The sequence below is a fragment of the Tupaia chinensis genome, unplaced genomic scaffold (assembly GCF_000334495.1).
Source record: "Tupaia chinensis unplaced genomic scaffold, TupChi_1.0 Scaffold142846_1, whole genome shotgun sequence".
In the NCBI taxonomy this organism is placed as follows: Eukaryota; Metazoa; Chordata; class Mammalia; order Scandentia; family Tupaiidae; genus Tupaia; species Tupaia belangeri.
In genome coordinates, this window is record NW_006202691.1 from 1,932,460 (window position 1) to 1,951,600 (window position 19,141).

The window sequence follows — 19,141 nt, forward strand, 5'->3', positions numbered from 1 at the left end:
ACTTCCATGTGGCTGACTGAGGTTTGAATCCCGGACCTGCCAGCTTGCTTTCTCACTTTCTCTCTATATCCCTACCTGGTCAAATAGAAATTAATTAATTAATTAAAGTTAAATAAAACAATTCTTAAAACTTTTTATTAAAAATAATGCTCTCTCTCTCTCAGGGCTAGCAGGTGGTGTGATAGTTGGGGCTCTGGACCCCTACCTGGCTGACTGTGGTTCAAGTCCCAGACCTGATGGCTTGCTTTCTCACTTTCTCTCTCCCTCTCTCTGCCTCTCTGTCAAATTTAAAGAAGATAAATGATAGTAACAAATAAAATTAAATAAATAAATTTTAAAAAAATGCTCTCCCCTCACAATTACAGTGAACCGTTAGAGGTTAACACTTCTCTCCATGGTGGTAAGTAGATGGTCTCTCTGACTTCAAAACTTCTCTTACCGGGGTTCTATAAAGAAAACACAGGTGGAATGACACAGGTGAGAACATTCCATCACCGGGGTAACCTGACAGTGGGCCGATCCACACCAGTGGACTTCAAGTAGGCTTTCGGTTATGGTATGTTGAAGGTAATACATAATAACTACAATATATTTGGATTTTAATTTAATTTATAATAGTTAAACACACTAACAGAAACAGTTCTATATCTTTGCTTTGTATACAGTCAGTTATTATTGTGGTAGTTGTGTTCTATAACATTGCTGCCAACCCTGAACTGCTGCACCTAGTAAAAATACAGGTTTAGTTCCTGCCAGCCTGTCTACCCTACACATGTGCTTAATATTTTCAAAGTTCTTTTCAAAGTCATAGGTTATGTAAGTTAGTTAGCTCCACTCAAGAAAATGTAAAACTGGGTAACTTAACCATGCTAGTGGGACTGCTTCTATGTTATGGACAGGGCTGGTTTCACAGATGTGTGACCAGACCATTCCCACAGAGCCTGGAACTCAGAAGGGCCCCATGCTTAGCTTAATGCTGTGCTGTCACTCTCTTGAAAGTCTCAGTTGGTTTTTGTTTGTTTTCTTTTCTTTTTTTCTCTTTTAGAGAGATTTTTGCTATGGGGAATGTTCCCTTGCCAGGTAGTCAGAGAGAGACAGAGAGACAGAAAGCAAGAAATCATCCCCTCAGGGGATGGCCATGCCGCAACCCCTTCTCCTCCATTCTCCTCTCAGGATTTTGGGCATGCACGCACACACACCCAGCATGAGTTTCAAGCTGCTAGGTCCAGGACTTGAACTGCTGTTGATTACATGGGAGTCCAGCAAAGCAACCATTATGTTATCTGCTGGGCTCAATAAAAAGTTCTTTAAAAAAAAAATTACAATAAATGTACAAAAATTACAATTAAAAAATTACAAAAAAATTAAAATAAGGGTCATTTTTGGGTGTGTTGTGTATTATCTTTTATTTCTGAGTAAATATTACTGGGTTATACTTTTTTTTAAATTTTATTTTGAGAGGTTTTTCTTTAGGGCATGTGCAGTTTCCAGAAAGACAGAGAGAGACAGAGCAATAGAAAGCTAGAAATCACCCCCCAGGGGGATGGCCATGCCACAATCCCTTCTCCTCCATTTTCCTCTCGGGATCTTGGGCACACATGTACATGTGCCCGGTGTGAGTTTAAGCCACTGGGTCTGGGACTCAAACCAGTTGACTACATGGGAGTCCAGCAACATAGCCATTACACCAACTGCTGATGCCAGGGGTTATACTTTTTAAAACATCAATGAATGAACTGTTTTTGCTAGGCTCCTCCAATGGAGGAGCTCAAACTCAAGGGTTATTTTAAAAGAATGGTTCCACACTCAAGGATTTCCCAAGGAAAAGTCCTCAAAAGCAAAATCTTCCTAAGTACTTAACCAAACTTACACATTTTTTTAAAAGAGATTTTTTATATAGGGTGCATGTGCTAGCAAGAGAGACAGAGAAAGAAAGTGAGAAATCACCCATTGGAGGAAGGCCATGCTGCAGTCCTTTCTTCTCTGTTCTCCTCCTGGACTTGGGCACACACGCACATGCACCCGGCATGAGCTTGAAGCTACTGGGTCCAGGACTCAGACCACGGTTGATCATGTTGAAGTCCAGTGATATAACCTCCTCACCATCTAATGGCACCCCAAACTTACACATTTTTAAAATATATGTTCTACCATAGCCAATTTTTCCTGCAGTCCTTTCTTCTCTGTTCTCCTCCTGGACTTGGGCACACACGCACATGCACCCGGCATGAGCTTGAAGCTACTGGGTCCAGGACTCAGACCACGGTTGATCATGTTGAAGTCCAGTGATATAACCTCCTCACCATCTAATGGCACCCCAAACTTACACATTTTTAAAATATATGTTCTACCATAGCCAATTTTATGTCTTTTTCTGTACTTTTTATAATAAATCCCTTTGATTATTTACTGGAAAGCAACACCCGAAATCTTAATGTTGGTTGTCTCTAGAGTAGTTTTAACTCTTCTACCTTATGCTTTTCTATAGTTTCTTAGTTTTCTGCAACAAATATGCATTATTTTTATAACCAGAAGAAATAATGAATGTTCCTAAAAGCAAGAACCAAGGCATAGCCTTCTTCTCAAAACCAAAATGTATTATCTTACTATATCCCTTTTATGAACTTCTTTTCCCCTGTAGAAAACCTGAAAAACTAAACAGACATTAGGAAATAAGAATTAAAGCGTAGGGTGATGTGGTGGTGAGAGGTGCCATTATTTTGCAGAAGGATAAAGAGGAACTAGGAAATATGATTGTGAATATTGGCTTCTATGTCAAGCAGGCAACTGCCAGTATTTTTTTCATTTGTTTGCAGGACGGCAAGAATCATTTGACAATTGAGTTGTTCGCATAATGGCATCTATAACCAAAACCAATGAAATAATAAAAAATCTAAGCGGGAACAAGCAACGTCTCCTGGAGGAGATAAACAAAAGGCGTGAATCCAACTGCTTAGTGGAAAGAAGCAATCAAGTCAGTTTATTGAGAGTTCAAAAGAGGCATTTCAGTAGTGCCTGTAAGTCCTTTACTGACATCAAAGTCAAAGACCCTGTTCCAGACAGTGGCAGGAGTTCCTGGGTCGAACTGAATCTCCTTGTTCACACAGAGAAAAAACATTTTCCACCAAAAAGTAAGATATTATGGTAGGATTCTTACCCAATCTACAGGGGAACCTGGAGTGTTTTTCAGGCTGCTGGGTCTGGGACTCCAACCACAGAGTTGGCCACATGGGATCCACTACCTTAACCACCATGCCACATGCTGGCCTATTCTGAGTGCTTTAATAAGACTTGAAAATGTCAACAATAATACTTCTCTTCCTAATCTGTGTTTTGCTCAATTAAGAGATAGATGGAAGTAAAAATGTGGGCTTTGTTTTTTAAAAATCTATATTGGAGGAAATGACTTTTAAGTAGCCAAAAGGCCAACACACTCCTAAACAGAACTTACCCCAGCCCAAACCAAAATTCCAAGCCAGCAGCACTGGATTAAAACAGATGAGAGCACCTTCTGGCAGTCCAGCAGATGCAAGAGAGAATTCTTATGAGTAAATGGAACATTATTTCTAAGATCTAATGAACTTGTGGGGACCAGCAGGTGGTGTGGTGGTTAAGGCACTGAACACTCCCACGTGGCCGACTATGGTTTGAGTCCTGAACCTGGTGGCTTGCTTTCTCGCTTACTCTCTGTCTCTCTTTCTCTCTCTCTCTGTGTGTTTCTCTCTGGCCAATTAAAATAAATGAATAAATAAAATTAAGTAAATAATTCTTTAAAAAAAAATCGAATGAACTTGTTAACCTGATACAAATACGAATTGCATCAAATGGCAAACCACTCTCTATAAAACTGCATCCTCTTTAAGATGGTCCCTTTTTATGTCCTCTGAATGTTGATGAACATCAATGTTCAAAACTAGGCCATCTTCTAATTTTCTAGGTGATCTCTATCTAAGCTGGCAGGACTTAGCCTTAGACTTAAAATATCATCTCTACTCTAATGACTCCCACATTTCTATTTCTGGCCTTGACCTCTCTCCCGAATGCCAGACCTGTGTATCGAGTTGCACTTACCAGATTAACCTCTCCTTGATGTCTCAAGTTTTCCATTGCTGGCCCAGCTCCGTGGTGTGATGCTAGATGCTAAGATGCTGTGTTCTACATGGGGCCACATGGGGCCACATGGGAGGTCTGGGTTTGATTCCTGTTCCAACCTAAAGCTGGCGGTGGAGGCATGTACCTGTAACTCTCGTACCTTGGGAGGCTAAGACAAGAGGACTGCAGCATAGCGAGATCCTATCTTCAAATTAAGAAAAGAGAGAGAGAAGTAAAAACTTAACCACGGCTAAAATAGAATTCCTCTTCTTCACCCTGCCCATCTTCCTTATCTCAGAAAATGACCAAAGATCTAAGGAGGGCTTTTGACTACACTTTTCCCCTAACATCCCACATCCAATCTGTCAGCCAATTCTGACAACTCTTCCTTCAAAAAGCAGTCCTGAGTCTGAGCACTACTACCACCTGATCTGATCCATGGCCATCTCTCGGGAAGTACAACAGGGGCCTCCCACCCATTTCCCAGATTGCACTCCCACTGCCCTCCACACTTGCTTCATCACACAACCTAAGTGATCCTTTTTTTTTTTAAAGTTTATTTATTGTATTCAATGACAGAGAGCCATGCACACACACAAAAGAGAAAAAGAAAAGGGGATCCTCGAAAGGCTCTTACCACGCTGTGTTCCCCTTTCCCCAGCCCTCCAGCTCCCCAAGATCTTAGACACATGTGCATATACCCAGAGTGTTTTCAGGCTGGCCCACGGATCCAAACCTGCAGTAAGCCCTGTGGCTTCCAGCCCTGCAGTTCAGGTTGCTACAGACTGCATAACCAAGCTGACCCCTAAAGGATCTTTTAAAAATATAGATACAGGGACCAGCAGTTAGCGTAATGGCTATGTCGCTGGATTCCCACGTAGTCGACCGCGGTTCGCGTCCCGGACCCCGTGGTTTAAAATTCACGCCGGGCGCATGTGTGTGCGTGCCCAAGATCCCAAAAGGAGAATGGAGGAGAAGGGACTGCGGTGTGGCCATCCCCCCTGGGGGGTGATTTCTCACTTTCTGTCTCTATGTCTCTGTCTGTCTGGCGAATGCACACGCCCTATAGCAAAAACCTCTCCAAAAATAAATATATAGATAGATACAATATGTCGCCTGTGACTAGACATTCACCTATGGTTTTATATTACACTTAGGATAAAATCCGCTCTCTTTACACTGTGCTTAAAGGCCTTTCAGGAACAGTCCCAGCCTTTTTTTTTTTTTAATTGTATGCATTAACCAGAGAAAGGGAGACAGACAGAGGGAGAAAGCACCCCTCAATGGAGCATGGTCATGCCACACTCCCTTCTCTCCATTTCTCCATCCCGTCAGGATTTTTGGACACATATATACACATGCTTGGTGTGTTTTCCAAGTCCCAAGACCTGGGACTCAAACCGCAGTCAGCCATGTAAGATCCAGCTCCCTCAACCACTAGGTGATGAGACTGGCCCCAGGCTATCTGGCCTCATACTTTCTTCCTGTTCCTGAGACTTATCAAAGTGGTTCTCACTTCAGAGACTTGGAGCATGCTGTTCTCTCTGCCTGGATCTTTCTCTCTCTCTCTTTCTCTTTCCAGATCTTTGTTCAAAGTCAATTCATCGGAAATTACCCTATCTAAATAGCAACCTTTAATACTCTAAAAACTCCTGACAACTTTCTTTATCCCTGTGTTATCAATCCCTAACACAAAGCTCCTTCTAAGTTTTTTCACTGCTTTATCTCCAGTTCCCAGAATGGCACGAATGAAGCATTCAGGAAGTGTTTGTTGACTGACTGAATACATATTGGGCCACAGAATATATTTTCTCAGAATTAGCCGTAGATCTTACCTTGTACCTCTTGAGACCAACAGCCATGCACTTGGGAGGTGGCTCCATGCCAACTCCAGCTACAGTATACTCTTTAGAAATGCAAGAGGCCAGGGACCAGCAGATGGCTAAAGTTTACATCACTGGACTCCCATGTAGTCAACTGAGGTTGAAGTCTTGGACCCAACAGGTTAAAATTCATTCTGGGCACGTGTGCGTGTGTGCCCAAGATCCCAGGAGGAAAATGGAGGAGACGGGATTGCGGCATGGCCATTCCCCCCGGGGAGTGATTTCTCGCTTTCTGTCTCTCTGTCCTTCTTTGTCTCTGTAAAGAGTGCATATGTCCTGTAGCAAAAAATCTCTCTGGAGAGAGAAGAAATATAAGAGGATAAAAAGGTACATTTTGCTAAACATATATGATCAGAATTAGAAGGCATTCTAGCCTCTTCCTCTGGACACCTGTGTGAGGGGAAGAAACACTCCTTTACTCTTTATTCATTCATTTAACCAATATTACAAGCACCTACTTTATGTCAGGCACTATTCTCTCTCTCTCTTTTTCAAAGGTTTTGCCTTAAGATGTGTGCACTCACAAGAGAGACAGAGACAGCAAGAGGGAAAGTAAGAAATCACCCCTCTCGGGGACCAGCAGTTGACATAATGGCTATGTCGCTGGACTCCCATGTAGTTGACTGTGGTTTGAGTCCTAGACCCGGTGGCTTAAACTCACAGTAGGCACGTGTGCATGCATGCCCAAGATCCCCAGAGGAGAATGGAGGAGAAGGGATTGCGGTGTGGCCATCCCCCCGGGGGTCAATTTCTCACTTTCTATCTCTCTGTATCTCTCTGTCTTTCTGGCGAGCACACGTGCCTTACAGCAAAACAAACCGAAGAAAAACAAAAACATGAAAAACAAAAAAACAAACTCTCCAAAAGAAATCAACACCCCCCCCCTTGGGGAGTATGATCACGGCACAATTCCTTCTCCTCTATTCTCCTCCCAGGATCTTGGGCATGCATGCACAGGTGCCTGGAGTGATTCTCAAGCTACCAGGTCCAGGACTTGAACTGCAGTTAGCCATGTGGGAGTCCAGTGACGTAACCATTACGCCAGCTGCTGGCCTCATCGGGCACTATTCGATGTGCTTGTCAAAACAGCAATAACAAAACCCCCATATCACAAAGCTTCAGTTTTATTCGGTAGAGTCCAGTAACAGGTTTAAAAAGTAGATAACAGATGTGAGACCATGATGAGTGGGTGAATGCTAGGGGGAAACATAAAGCAGGAGGGAGAGGTAGGAAGGACGGGTGGGCTGTGCCTTGTGGCCTTTAGAGCTACAAGGGGTTTGGTATCCAGGGCACAGACACTGGGCACAGACATGACCCAGGACCCCGGGGCTCCTGGTAGCCAGGGTAAACAAGGGTAGAGACAGAAGGAGGTGAGTTTTGATGGTCTAACGTGATGGTGAGGTCATGGGTGTGCAGAGGGAGGGAGGTTAGGAATGTTGCTAAGAGCTATTGGAGTTCTGGAGCTCCTTTTTGCTTGTGTCAATGGAGAAGTGAAGACCAGACAAGGAGCTTTCTTAGGCAGATAACTCCGAGCTCTCTCTTCATTCTACCACTTGGAGACATGAGGCCAAACAAGGGTTGTGTTACTTAAATACAGTACATAGCCCTAAAAATGGAAGACTTAGGTTCAAATTCTACTTTTACCATTGATTAGTCTCAAGTATTTAGGCACTAAGAGTTTTTAAAACTTAATGTTTGTGTCTATAAAACAGTATTTATCCTTTCTTCACTCCAGAGTTACTTTGAAACCATAAAATGTATTGTATGTTATGTAACAAATACTTTTTATTTTTCAGATAATGCCATATTTGGATAAAGTACCTCTCAAGAGACCCATGGAAATATATTCTGTTTGATCCTTCTTCAATGCCTGTCTAAATTATTTACAAATATTAATTATAAAAGAAGCAAAACAGGGCCAGCTGGTGGTGTGGTGGTTAAGGCAGCTGGATCCCACATGGCCAATGGGACAGTTCGAGCCCCACACCTGATGACTTGAAAAACATGCCGAGTGTGTGTGCAGGCATACCCAAAATCCCTGGAAAAAAATGGAGAAGAGATTGTAGCATGGGCTTCCCCTTAGGGGGGTGATTTCTCACTTTCTCTCTCTCTCTCTCTCTCCCCCTCTGGTGAGTGCATGCACCCTCTAGCAGAACTAAAAAGAAAGAAAGAAAAAGAAGGAAGGAAAAAAAAGTATTCACTAGATCACTAAATAAACATTTTAGTAAATCACATAAAACATACATGTTCATGTATTCCATTCTATCATTTAGACTTAGATATTATAATGATTCGAGTTATTAAAGATAACTTCCTTTTGAGAGAGAGTTTTTTGCTATAGGGCATGTGTGTGTGCTAGAGAGACAGACAGGGAGACAGAAAGTGAGAAATCACCTCCCAGGGAGCACAGCCATGTCACAATCCCTTCTCCTCCACTCTCCTCTTGGGATTTTGGGCATTCATGCACATGTTCCCAGTGTGAGTTTCAAGCCACCAGGTCTGAGACTCAAAACTGCGGTCAACTTTGTGGGAGTTCAGCGATACAACTACCACACCACCTGCAGGTCCCAAAGCCAACTTTCAGAGATGAACAAACTAAGAAGTTTATAGTGATAGTCTCTTTGCAGACCTAAGAGGTTGACACAGTTGATATCTGTTTCTGTGAAGCAGTGGACTGTGTTGTCTAACCCCAGTCATGAGGCTAAAGGCAAAAGTTGCTCAAAGTTGACAGTTGCCTCTAAAGGCTTCACTTCGTTAACTGCTCTGTTAGCCTCCGTCCTGATGATCTGAGTAAGTACACACTGGAGTAACATAAGGTGCCTTCAGGAGAGCTCTTGGTGCTATTTCTTTGCCATCCCCCAAGTGAGCATTGCTAGAACCATCTCATAAGCAAATCCTATTTGTCTAACATCCCCTCTGTCTCACTGCTTCCTGGATAGCAGTCCTGTCACCTTTCACCTTGAGTCATGCTCTTTCTTTCTTGTTAATAGCCTCATATGGCAAGCAAAGTGTTGCTTGACCTAGAACCAGACACCTCTGAGCATTTTTCTTTGCACCATTAAATATTCACCCACTATTTGGTTGCCTTCTGCCTCCATAGAAGGCTCAGATTCATGGAAAACCAAAGTTTCCTGAGGCCAGGTGGTGATGCTGCGGTAAAGTGCAGTGCTCTGTGAGGCTGACCCATATGGGAAGGTTCTCAGATCGCACCTGCAGACCTTCCTGGGTACAAGAGCTGAGAACAAGGATGTATCATGACAAGACCCTGTTGGAGGTTCGCTCTCTCTCTCACAAGAGATGAATGGATAAACTTTAAAAAAAAAATTCAAAGCATTCTGATATATAAAAATGTATTTTAAAAAGTATCTTATACAGGGACCAGCAGTTAGTGTAATGGCTATGTCACTGAACTCCCATGTAGTCGACCACAGTTCGAGTCCCGGACCTGGTGGCTTAAACTCATGCCAGACGCGTGTGCATGTGTGCCCAAGATCCCAAGAGGAGAATGGAGAAGGGATTGCAGCATGGCCATCTCCCCTGGGGGGTGATTTCTCACTTTCTGTCTCTCTCTGTCTCTCTGGTGAGCACAAGTATCTTATACAAAAGACAAAACAGAGCTAGACCTGAGTCAGTAGGTAGCATAGTGGTTAAGGTGTTGGACTCTCATGTAGCTGACCATCAAAGTCCTGGACCCGGAGGCTTGAAACTCATGTCAGGCACATGTGTGTGCATGCCCAAAAGTTCAGAGGAGAATGGAGGAAAAGGAATTGCAGTGTGGCCATCCCCCCTGCGGGATGATTTCTTACTTTCTGTCTCTCTCTGTCTGTCTGGCGAGCGCATGCGCCCTATAGCAAAAATCTCTCCAAAAAAAACCAGACATAACACTAATCTTTTGCTTCCCAAAAGGAAAATACCTAGTTGTTTTTGTTTTTTCAAATACCTAGTTATAACAACTGTGAAGGCATGACCCTACAGAGTTTCATGGGCACTGACGAGAAAAACTGAGACTCCTGATTCAGAGACGAAGATCTTAATTATTTAGTGCACTGCAAGCAGCACAAGCCTCAACCTGGTTCCCCTTGTCCACCCTCACTCTCCAAGACCCACAGGTCAATGTGAAGCTGTCCAGGTAGATACCACACACACAGGTCCTGTCTACAGCTGAGGAATCTCAAGTTCAAGAAACCCAACCTTTGCCTAGAGGGAGACATTATCTTTATTATACCAGATAGTAAGATAATCTGCCCTCTCCTCCAGAGAGAGACAGGATCTTTATTTTCCAAAGAGACCATCTGGAAGAAAGGTTATTGGTGTCTATGCTCCCTAGATGTGCAGAAATATGAGTGACTTAGGGGCCAGCAGGTGGCATGGTGGTTAAGGTGCTGGACTCTCATATTGCTGGCCTCAGTTTGAGTCCTAGACCTGGTGGCTTACTTTCTCACTTTCCAGAACCAGCAGTTGGCATAATGGCTATGTCACTGGACTCCCATGTAGTCAACCATAGTTGGAGTTCTGGACCTGGTGGCTTAAACTCAGGCCAGGTCCATGTGCGTGCGTGCCCAAGATCCCAAGAGGAGAATGGAGGAGAAGGGATTGTGGCATGGCCATCCCCCCGGGGGGTGATTTCTGGCTTTCTGTCTCTCTGTCTCTCTCTTGTCTTTCTGGTGAGCACATGCACCCTATAGCAAAAACCTCTAAAAAAAATTAATTAAAAAATAAATTAATTAAAAATAAAAAAATAAAAATAAACTTTCTCGTTTTCCCTTTCTCTCTCTGGTCAAATTAAAAAATAATAACATATTAAGTTGAATAAATAAGTAAAAAAGAAAAGAAAAGAAAGAAGTGTGAGTGACCTATGGAGCATTATCTCCCAACAGCTAGCTGTCCGGATAAAGACAATGAGTCATTTACACAGCTAGGTGTTGGGAGATAATGCTCCACAGGTCACTGTATCATTTCCTGGGCTCAATTCAAGGCAAACTACAGAAGATAAACACAAAGTAAATGAGTGTCAGATCTTGCACAACACAGTTAACAACCCCCCCCACACACACACCTCAATGCTCTAGAACCCCATCTGACCTCCTCTCCTTGCACCTCTGGCTTTTTGGAGCTATTTGTGGGTTTCTGAAGTTGTCTTATTCCACTGTTATCCCTTCACTTAACTTCAATTTGTTGCCAGATTTGGTTAAATGCCACCATCACCTGAAAGCCTTCCGCTGCATAAGCATTTATTTCTACTTTGTCTTCCTCTATACACCCTGCAATGGCCTTGGGCTAAAACCAGAAACTCCCAAGTCACAAAAGAACATCAAATTTTGGACTCTGACCCTCCCCCCAAATGACAGGAAGTCCAGCCATGCCTGCTACTCAATCCCAGGAGTGTTTTATACTTTTTGACCTCAGTAAACACTTGGTAAAAGATCTTTTGTACCTTATCTTCCCTGGCTTCTTACAAAGCTGTCTGCAGGTGAACTTCCTAGTCAAGCTCCCTACTGCATGAACAGAAAGCCTTCCTGTGGCAGCCTTAGTACTCTAGGAAAGAATTCCATGAGGCCCACTGTGGATTGCCAATGCCTCTTCCCTGAGAGGTCCTGCAGGACTCAGTGAGGTGCTTCATCCCTGTCATTCCTGTCATCCCTGTCTGGGTGCTGCAATGTGTCCAAGGGAAGGGGCCGTTGATTAAACAAGTCCAATATCACCTCACACCTTTGCCACTAAGGGCAGTCAGTTTCTCAAAAGTGAAGTTTTCCTGCCCGTGGCCCTGATTCCTGCTCCTACCTCCGTCTGGGAGGCTTCTTCCCCGTTGTTCTCAGTTCTGACTCCTTCTCACCTTCCTGATCTCAGATACCAACTATTCAGGGTCCCGTACAGACCAACACATCTAAAAGTAGAGTGGACTCTGCTGTGCACATGTGCTCGTGTTTTGCTCAACAGTGGGTGTATGTTTCGAGAAGCACTTCACTGGATGACTCCATTGTTTGGCCATCATAGAAGGGACGTACATAAACCTAGATGGTGGAGCCTACTACATGCCACGTTGCATGGAATAGCCCATTGCTTCTAGGCTGCAAACCTGTGCAGCATGTTACTGTGCTGAATACCGTAGGCTAAACTTCATAAGCAGATGAGACAAGTGTGGATAGATCAGCCCCAGATTTGATGTTTAACTCAAAAGTCTAGAAAAAAATGGCAGAATAATCCACGTGCAACTAAAAAGTCTAGAAAAAAATGGCAGAATAATCCACGCCCATCCTGTCCATTCAGTCTTATTATACAAGGTGACTTCAGGTGGACCAAGTAGAAGCAAGCCACAAACACATAGGAGGGAAAACCCTGGGACTTTTGTGTGTGTGTGTCTGGGAATGTAATAAATACACTCAAATGCCTCAGTGTGGGGAAAAGTACACATTGGAGAATTCTGATTTCCAACCTTCTCCTCCACCCTCCGTTCCCAGCTTGATTTCTACGCAGAGCAGAACAACATAGCCTCTGCTGCTAGGGTGGATGAGGCAGATCACAGTGGGTGCAAGCTGACGGCGAGGCTGCCAGAATCTACTGATCTTCTCATGCAGCATCACGAGTGTGCCTCTGATAGCATCGTTCTGGTTTGTATTTTACCCTCTAAAGCTCTTAGCCTGTAGGAAACCTTTGCTCAGGAATAGCCACATCACTCCTAATAATATCTTGGACCTTGGCACCTGGATGCTGTTCAAATCTCCTATCACTGAAGTGTTATTCAGATCTCCCTGATTTGGCATTCCACACCCACAACAAAGCTCAATCTCATATTGACCGGCAGCCAAGTGATGCAGCCAGGAATGTCTTTTCTGACAGAGGTTAAGGTCCATGTTACATTATGCATCCAAACATTCCATGTGAAGTATGACTCATGACTAAACTGATTGAAAGGTACAAACCCCATAAGCCTCAAAAAGAGAGAAAACACAAGGTTAAGGAATGACACTACAAAGAGATATTGTTGAAATGTCAGCTTTTCTAGGTTCTATTCTTTTTTCAACTTTGCCAAAGTAGGTATGTGAATTTTTGCCCAATCTTTCTGTTAGTAGTATCTTATTTTACTCTTTATAAATTTTAGTGACTTGGGACCAGTAGTTGGTGTAATGGTTACATCGCTGGATTCCCAAGTAGTTGACCGCAGTTCGAGTCCCGGATCCGGTGGCTTAAACTCAGTCAGGCGCATGTGCCTGCGTGCCCAAGAGAAAAATGGAGGAGAAGGGATTGCGGCATGGCTATCTCCCTGGGAGGGTGATTTCTCGCTTTCTGTCTCTCTCTTTCTGTTTTTCTGGTGAGCGCACATGCCCTATAGCAAAAACCTCTCAAAAAATAAAAAAATAAATTATAGTGACTTAATGTCAGAAGAACTCTTGGACTTTGCATAGCTCAATCTTTCATGGAATTTAGGAATCTTCTCCACAACATATCTGATCTGAAATAGGTGATCACCTCATCATTGTCTAGCTATGTCACATGGTGGTGGTTCATTAACTGTTGACCAACTCTAATAATAAGAAACCCACCCCCTGTTAGACCAAGGGAAGTTAAGATACCCCACTGTGTGCTGCCCTTTAGGGCTGAACTGAGAGTACCCTCCAAGAATGGGCCCTACAATTATAAATTCTGTCTGAAAGAGCTGGGAATAACTCCAGGACAATCTAAGTAGGCTTAAATAGACAAGATTGGACTAAACTTAAAATAACACGATAAGAGGCCAGCAGGAGACATGGTGGTTAAGGTTGCTGGACTCCCACATGGCTGACCACTGTTTGAGCCCCAGACCTAGCAGCTTGCTTTCTCACTTTCCTTCTCTCTCTCTCTCTTTCTCTCTCTGTCCCTCTCTGGCCAAAATTTAAAAATAAATAAATAAATAAAGTTAAATAAAATAATTATTTTTTTAAAATTGCACAATGAGAAGATACAACTGAGAAAAAAAATGAGTTAATACTAATAGCAATGGGTAACATAAACTGATTACTAGCATACATAAGAGATCAGGAATCATTGGAGCGTTTTGTATTTACTAACCATTTACTCCTCTAACAATCTTTTTTCTTTTTAAATTGCTAAAAAGAGAGAGAGAGAGAAAGAAACAGAAGGAGGAAGAGAAAGCTCCGTCTGATGGAATGAGGTCACATCTCAAACCCCTTTCCTCCATTGCGCCATCCCATCAGGATTTGGGACACACACACACACACACACACACATACATACACACACTGGAGGCCTGGCAAGTTTTTTCAAGTCACCAGGTCTGGGATTCAAACTTTAGTTAGCCATGTGGGGTCAAGTTTTTATGCACAGCACATAACCATTATGCTACAGGTCGGCCTTCTCTTTACTCAAGAATATTGACCTCATTTTGCAGTTGTGCATGTACACACACACACACACACACACACACACACACGCACACATCCAGGGAAGAACTAGTCCAATGTCATGCAGCTAGTAAGTCAAAGAAATAGGATTTGAACTCAAGCCTGGACTCTTAACCCCTACATTAGATCACCTTACTAATCATAAATACGAATAGCACTCCAGGGCCAGCAGGTGGCATGGTGGCTGAGGTACTGGATTCCCACCTGGCTGATCACGGTTTAAGTCCTGGACCTGGAAGTTTGCTTTCTCACTTTCTCTCTTTCTCCCTCTCTCTCACCAAATTTAAAATAATAATAAATAAAATGACATAAATCATTGCTTTTTTTTTTAAAAAAAAATGCTACTCCATGTCAGGTGTTGTATGTTTTTTTTTTAAAAAAAATGCTACTCCATGTCAGGTGTTGTACAATCATTTAATCCTTGTAACAATCCTATAAAGCAGGATTCTGTAATCCTGTTCCCAAACAACTAAGTAACTTGCCCAAAGTCATACAACTAAAGTACTGAGCACTAAATCTGGAATTCAGACCCTGGTAGCCTGTCTTTAGATCTAATGTCCTTCCCTACCACTCTAACTCCCTTGGTAGTATGCTCTATGTAATGGTGAGTATCGGGTACAGAGCTTTGCATCTGTTGGGAAGGTGCCAACTGGTAAAAACATGGAGCTGACTGGCTATCCAGGATAATCAGGGAATTCTCAACCCAATCCTTCTTGCTAAGGATAAATAAGACAAATGCTCCATGAACAGAAAGAACCTAAACAATCAGAGAAAATGATTCCCTTGGAAGAGTATATTCTGGAAGCTGACCCATGCGAAGAGCAAAGTTATCTGTCAGATCTGGTAGAGGTTGATCTCCAGCACCTCTGGATAATGGGGAAGTGAGCTATAATATGACAGTTCTGGTTTTAGAAAGGAGATAGGAAGTTTGCAGATACCTGAATATTTACTGTAAACAGTGGAATGGAGGTATGACCAGATAAGGAAAGAAAAAGCCACTTAAAATTCAATCCACTTGATTCCCTTTCTGAACAGATTTTTTGTGAGCTTTGTACAATAGGAGGTTTCATGGTACATAAAAGTTAAAACAAACAAACAAAAATACCTGTTTTGGTTGGCCCTATAGGCTACTAGTTAAGAGAGTCAGATCCCTTGGGGGCTGGTAGCTGGAGTGGGTGGCTAGAGCATTGGACTCCTACATAACGGATCGTAGTTTGAGTCTCAGACCAAGCAGCTTGCTTTCTCACTTTCCTTTTCTCTCTGTCTCACTCTGGTCAATTGTAAAAATAAATATTAATAAATCATTCCTTAAAGAAAAAAAAAAGAAAAAAGCCAGATCCCACATAACCCACCATAGTTTGAATCTTGGCCTTGGTGGCTTGAAGACATGTTGGGCCCAGAATCTCAATGGTACGGAAAAATAGAAAAGGAGGGGTTCTGACATGACCATGTCCCATTAGGGGTTACTTTCTCTGTTCTGTCTTTTTCTCTCTCTCTGTCTCTGGAGAACATCTACCCTTGGCAACTAAAAACAATGCCTGTGAGTGTTGAATAATAAATCGTACTAAATTTTTTTTTTGAGAGATTTTCGATATAGGGCCTGTGCGCTTGCCAGACAGACAGAGAGAGACATAGAGACAGAAAGTGAGAAATCACCACCCAGGGGGGATGGTCACGCCGCAATCCCTTCTCCATTCTCCTCTCGGGATCTTGGGCACGCACGCACACGCGCCCGGAGTGAGTTTTAAGCCACCGGGTCCGGGACGCGAACTGCGTTCGACGACGTGGGAGTCCAGTGACATAGCCATTATGCTAACTGCTGGTTCCAAATCATACTAAATATTAAGCAAGGTAGTTGTAATAGTCTACTTTTCAGGAATTCATAAATTAAACTTACCCAGTGCTGGACATTTTAGATTACACATTTGGTTGTTTTTGTTGTAATTGTTCATTCAGAGAACATTACTTAGTTGGGGTGGGCAGGTGGTGTGGTGGTTAAGGGTGTTAGACTCCCACATGGCCAACTGTGATTCTAGTCCCAGACCTGGCTGCTTGCTCTCTCTCTCTGTCTTTTTCTGGTCAAATTAAAATAACTAAATAAAAATAACTAAATAAATAAATAGATAAAGGTAAATAAAAGTAATTCTTTTAAAAATATTTGGAAAATCACGTTTGTGGAGAAAGCTTACAAGATTCTTTTTTAAAAGAAGGGTTATTTACAAAGCAAGTAATTATTTAAAATACTAAGTAATAATTAAATGCTCATTACCTGCATTAATTCAGTAAGTATTTATTGAACACCTACTGTATGCTGGATATTGTTATAGGACCTTGAAAAATAGCAGCAGCAGCCAAAAAGCAACAAAATTTCAGTTCTGTCCTCCTGGAGCCTACATTCTAGTGGGGAGAGAGATAACCAGAGAAGTGGGAAAAAAGTAAAATATAGGACATGATGTATAATACTAACCACTGATAAGAAAAATAAAGCAGGGAAAAGGGATGGGTAGGTAGGCACATGGCAATTAAAACAGGGTGGGAGGCCCAGCCACTGTGGCACAGTGGTAACCCTGGAGCCCTGCAGTGCTGGAAGCCACATGGTAACTATGGTTAGGGACTAGGGTTGGCCTGAAAAACACAGTGGGTACAAGTCGTGCCCAGGATCCTGAGGAGCTGGAGAACTGGGAAAGGGGGAATCTGCTGCACGAGGAGACCTCCTCTTTTTAAAATAAATTTGCTTCCGGCACATGCACTCCTGAAGTGAGACAGAGATTGAGAGAAAAAGGGAAAGTGAGAAAGTAGTCAGTACTCATAGGGGATAGCCACACTGCCACCGCTTCTGCATTTCTCCTTTCAGGAGTCTGGACACACACGCATGTGCTCAGCATGTTTTTCAAGCCACAGGGACTATGAACAGGGACTATGTCTCATTTTAATTTTCTTTTACTCCCCAGAGCCCACGCCACTGTACGCACACGTTGTTCAAAACAAGCTTGCTCTCTGGAAGCCACTCAACCCAGTGAGTGTGTGTGCCCGGTAACTATTAACCCAGTCTGGGTCCCAGACTCCAAGTAGTTGGCCATGTGGAATCCAGCCACCTTAAACACCAGGCCACCCAGTTGGCCCAAGGAGAAATTATTAAGGATGTGTTCTCTGTCTCTCTTACTACCATAGCTATCCAGGAAGACATTATAATATATGTATTCCTTAGAGTTTAGGATGATGTACCATTTCACCTGTACTGACAGGGGCCTGATACATCTCTATTCATACCAAAATAATAATGTAAGAGACACGAAAAAGGTGTGCAAGGGGGACCAGCAGGTGGTGTAGTAGTTAAGGTACTAGAGTCCCATGTGGCTGACTGCATTCTGAGTCCTGGACCCAACAGCTTGAAACTCACATGGGCATGTGTGTATGCATGCCCAAAATTCTGAGTAGAGAATGGAGGAGGAGGAACTGAGGTGTGGCTATCCCCTCTAGGGGGTAGGGGCTGATTTCTCACTTTCTCTCTCTCTCTCTACTAAGTACACACAACCTATAGTAAAACTCTATTTAAAGAAAAAAAGGTGTACAAGGGGCTGACTTGGTGGTGCAGCAGTAACTTGGTGCTCCAGCAAAGCTGAATACATGGGGAAGCTCAGGTTTTGTTCTCTGGCCTACCTATACAGGTGGGTTTTGAAGGTGGGACACGATCCTGGTTGACTGGGAGAGATGGGATGGTCAACCCTGTTGAGGTTGTTACTCTCTCATTAAAGAAACAAACAAAAGGGACAGCAGGTGGCATAGTGGTTAAGGTGCTGGATTTCCACATGGCCAACCACGGTGAGAGTCCAGACCTGGCAACCTTAAACGCTCACACCTGGTGCATGTGTGCGTGGGCCCAAAATTCGAGGAGCCCTTTAACCCTGCCCTTTAAACTGCTGTACAGTTTCAAACAGCTAGTGTATTCATGTTAAAGGCCGAACGACTATCCATAAAGCCAGATTCTACATGTGAGTAAAGGTCACATTTGCTCAGATTTGGGCCACTCCCTACAGAGAACAGAGAAGGGATTGCAGCGTGGGAGGTGATTTCTCACTTTCCTTTTCACTGTCTCTCTCTGGCCAGTGCCTATGGCACACATCTTTTAAATAAAATGCGTACAGCATTTTAGAGTTCTAGATATCACCAGCTTCGTATATGAAACCCAAGGTGAGAAAAAAAATATATATATATACACACACACCAAGGTTCAATTTCACTTTAACGAATGCTCCGGGGTCTTTTTCCCGAGGAGTGTAAGGACCGACATTATTTCTAGTCAGGGAACCCTAAGGCCACGTGTGCTCTGGAGAACAGGGACTATGTCTCATTTTACTCCCCAGAGCTCACGCCACTGTATGGCGCACACTGTTCAAAACAAGCTTGCTATCTGGAAGCCACTCAACCCAGTGAGTGTGCGTGCCCAGTAACTGTTAACCCCAGGTGTTGGACCACGGGAGAGAATGGAGCCACAGGGTCTGAGGTCAGCGTGGTGGGACTAGGAATTCCAACTACGTACGGGCAGACTTCGGACGAAACGTTTCCGGGCGCGGTTCCTCCGCCGAGATAACACGGCTTTAGGAAATGTGACTCGGTCTGCTCTAAGGTCAGGTTCACCCCCTGCGCACGACTGGAAGGCGCCCTTGGGAAGCCCCTCTTGGCGGCGAGGGTGGTCCCTGCCTCTTGGTTTCCCCGTTGGTTCCGCCCCCCTCTCGCGCCGGCCCCGAGCTGCCCAATCTGCCCGCA

At 43.4% G+C, this 19,141-nt stretch overlaps 1 protein-coding gene across 2 annotated transcripts; it reads left to right on the top strand.

Moving 5' to 3' along the window:
- The first annotated feature begins 477 nt into the window (after positions 1-477).
- On the top strand, positions 478-7,883 carry SPATA45 (spermatogenesis associated 45). 2 transcript variants are annotated; one of them, XM_006163717.3, is made up of 3 exons: positions 478-567; positions 2,817-3,131; positions 7,772-7,877. In XM_006163717.3, exons 2-3 carry the CDS (start codon positions 2,855-2,857, stop codon positions 7,789-7,791), a joined length of 297 nt encoding a protein of 98 aa, XP_006163779.1. In that variant the 5' UTR covers positions 478-567; positions 2,817-2,854; the 3' UTR covers positions 7,792-7,877. The 2 variants fall into 2 exon arrangements, with proteins under 2 accessions (XP_006163779.1, XP_006163780.1); XM_006163718.3 differs by having other exon boundaries at positions 479-556; positions 7,772-7,883.
- The last annotated feature ends 11,258 nt before the right edge of the window (positions 7,884-19,141 follow it).